Source organism: Vicia villosa, linkage group LG2, assembly GCF_029867415.1.
Source record: "Vicia villosa cultivar HV-30 ecotype Madison, WI linkage group LG2, Vvil1.0, whole genome shotgun sequence".
NCBI classification, from domain to species: Eukaryota; Viridiplantae; Streptophyta; class Magnoliopsida; order Fabales; family Fabaceae; genus Vicia; species Vicia villosa.
This window is the reverse complement of record NC_081181.1, coordinates 214,165,340-214,168,601: the sequence shown is the minus strand read 5'-3', so window position 1 is coordinate 214,168,601 and position 3,262 is coordinate 214,165,340. Positions and strand designations below refer to the sequence as shown.

Sequence of the window (3,262 nt, the reverse complement as noted above, 5' to 3'; positions counted from 1 at the left end):
ATGTACTATGAATATTAATGACCATACTAATTAAAACTAAAAATTTGGTGAGACGATATAAAAGTGATAAGTATACACTAACTATTTCTAACTGATTTTTCAAAGCAATGTTAATAAAATAGTCGACGTGAGACTATGAAGTCTTTCTCCCGACCAATTTTTGTTATAATTAAACAATTTTTTTAATAATAATATATTGATTATCATATTTGAACTTACGACGAACTCAAATAACATACCGATTATATATATCCCTCACATATTTAATGTTTTTATAGTTGTAAATCGTATACTTAAATTCGTATCACGTATAGAAACGAATTGCGATCTGGATTTACTATGAGAATCATTTATAATTAGGATTTAGTTCTTAGTTTTGCCTTTATACAATTCTTCAACTTTGTAAACACGAGATCTTAATGAGTGAAATGCTAAACAATATTATGTCAATTCATTATCAATTTTATGATTCAATAAAATGAGTCCTGTATTTGATAATAAGTAGTACCATCTAAATTTTGCTAATTAAACATTCCATCCACCAAATTTCAAGATTAACCCATTTGAATCCTCAATAAATAAGACCACTCCTTCCCTCACTTCCACTTCAAAGACCACTTCTCCATTCTCACATTTTCTCATTCCCCTCTCAAAGATCATGATGATGAAGTTCAACTATCCTCTCTTCACACTCTCACTTCTTCTAACAACCCTCCTCCATTCCACCACCCCAACTTCAGCAGCAACCGACTCACCAGCCCCATCCCCATCCTCAGCCCCAACAGACATCATCAGAATCCTCAAAAAAGCCGGCGGTTTCACCACCTTAATCCGCCTCCTCCAAACAACACAAACATCCACACAAATCAATGCTCAGCTTCTCAACTCAAACAACGGCCTAACACTCTTCGCACCCAACGATAACTCCTTCTCGTCTCTCAAACCCGGTTTCCTCAACTCCCTTAACGATCAACAAAAGAATGAGCTTATCCAATTCCATGAACTACCCTCTTTTGTTTCTCTCTCGAATTTCGATACTTTAAGCAACCCGGTTAGAACACAAGCCGGTGATGATCCTACAAGGTTAGCATTGAACATAACAAGTTCAGGGAGTCAAGTGAATTTGACAACCGGTGTTGTGAATGCTACTGTTGGTGGAAGTGTTTTCTCTGATCATCAGCTTGCTATATATCAAGTTGATAAGGTTCTTCTTCCTAGAGATTTCTTTGTTCCCAAGTCACCTCCACCTGCTCCTGCACCGGAAAAAGCTAAGGACTCTAAGAAAAAATCTGCAGAGGGTCCTGCTTCTGCTGATGATGATACTAAATCTTCTGCTATGAGTTTGAAGGACAAAACTGGAATCATGTTCGTTGTTGCAGTTGCTTCGGTTGCTGTAGCAACTGTGTTTTCATTGTGACTGTTATGAGAGGTTTGAACAAAGTTACAAAATTTTCAGAATGCAGGAAACTATATTATTGTTTGCTTCATGGATCTTGTTTTCATGTGTTGGATTGGTTGGAAATTTTTGTAGCAGCTTATAATGATTGTCAATTGCTCTTTCTTTTTTCTTTTTCTTAAGATTGAAGTAAGTTTGTGGTGACAATTGTATTCAGTTTTGAAGGGTTTGAATTATTTCTCTGCTTCTTTCTTTGTTAGTTGTTATTATTCATTGAAAAAGTATAAAGGTCATATCTTGTGTTATAATGAGAAGTTTTGTGTATTCTAATATTTTGTAATTGATGAATAAGCGACAGAAAAATAATATAAAAGTAATAAAGGCTCTCTTTGCAACATATAATTTTGAGCATATGGCTTGTAATTTTGAGCATATGGCTTGCAGTTTATAGCCTACAAACTCATATGATAATTTAGACAAGTTTGGTAAAGGTCTTTTCATTTTGTTAGTTTATAACTTATTTTTTAGACATTATTTTAAATAGCATTTTAGCTTATAGCTTATCATTTTTTCTTCCTTTTTTATTCTTATTATTTTAACAAAAACCCACTTTTATCTTTTATAATTTATTTTAGGGTTAATGAACTTTTTGGTCCCTCTAAATATTGCAGATTTTGTTTTTAGTCCCTCCAAAATTTTCCTTTAAGAAATCGCCCCTTCAAAAATTTTCATCTAAACTATTGGTCCCTAACGTCAAATTTGCTAGAAATTAGCTACGACTTTAGCCTCCGATTAGCTACGAAATTTGACGTTAGGGACCAATAGTTCGGAAGAAAAATTTTGAAGGGACGATTTCTTAAAGGAAAATTTTGGAGGGACTAAAAACAAAATCTGCAATATTTAAAGGGACGAAAAAGTTCATTAACCCTTTATTTTAATTTAAAATAAAATAATTATGTATTAAATATCTTTTATGTTTTTATTTATAAGTTAGTTAAACCGTTAATTTTATCAAACACTTCAATTAGTTTATCAGCTATCAGTGTCAATCATCAGTTAATTATAAGTTATCAATTATTAACCATCAACCATAAACTATAAGCTATCAACTTACGTATCCATCAATCAACTGCCATTTTTACCAAATAGACCCAAAATATAAGAAAATTGGGTAACTTTTGTATATTAGTAAGGAGTAACTAACATACATTAATTTTGTATGTGCGCGAATGTGCAATTTTTTAAAGGCAAAATGAGGTTTTTAACATGGAGATAATTGATAATTTCAGATTGTATGTAAGTAGAGAGAGCTCCTAGAGATTTAGAAACAAAGGTTTTGAGGGAAAATAGAACTTTCTTTATCACATTATTTATTAAAATGCAGATTATAACAAACTTGCGTAAAAATTGGAAATGGAATAAAATGAGAAAATAAATTTCTTAATCATGTAGTGATTCTTTTTAGGATTTCTCTTTGTTTCACACTCATAGTCTTGCATCTCAAGAGGTTTCTTGGACTCTCTCTTCCCAAGTATTAGGCCTTCTTTCTCTCTTGGGCCTTCCTCAAGAATAACATTTGAGAATTTCTTAATGCAATTCATTTATTTCTAGCGCACTACGCGATAATACAAAAATGTTTCCCGTTTTCAGATATATATTTTCGAACGCACCAAAATACTCAAAAATCACGCGAAAATGAGTCACACCATCATTTTGTAAAAAAACTAAGGTTGGAAGCTTAATGTAGAGAACACTAAAAACTAGTTGGAAGCTTAATGCCGAGAAGCACAGTGGTGAGGTTGCTAAGATTCAAATCACGATGATATAATTGCATAAAAATAAAAACTACTCAGTTGACATGTGACA

The 3,262-nt window shown here is 32.5% G+C and overlaps 1 protein-coding gene across 1 annotated transcript; it reads left to right on the top strand.

The window, feature by feature from the left end:
- The first annotated feature begins 578 nt into the window (after positions 1 to 578).
- Positions 579 to 1,704, top strand: LOC131648209 (fasciclin-like arabinogalactan protein 12). Its single transcript, XM_058917989.1, has one exon. It carries the CDS (start codon positions 659 to 661, stop codon positions 1,415 to 1,417), a length of 759 nt encoding a protein of 252 aa, XP_058773972.1. The 5' UTR covers positions 579 to 658; the 3' UTR covers positions 1,418 to 1,704.
- Positions 1,705 to 3,262: the final 1,558 nt, after the last annotated feature.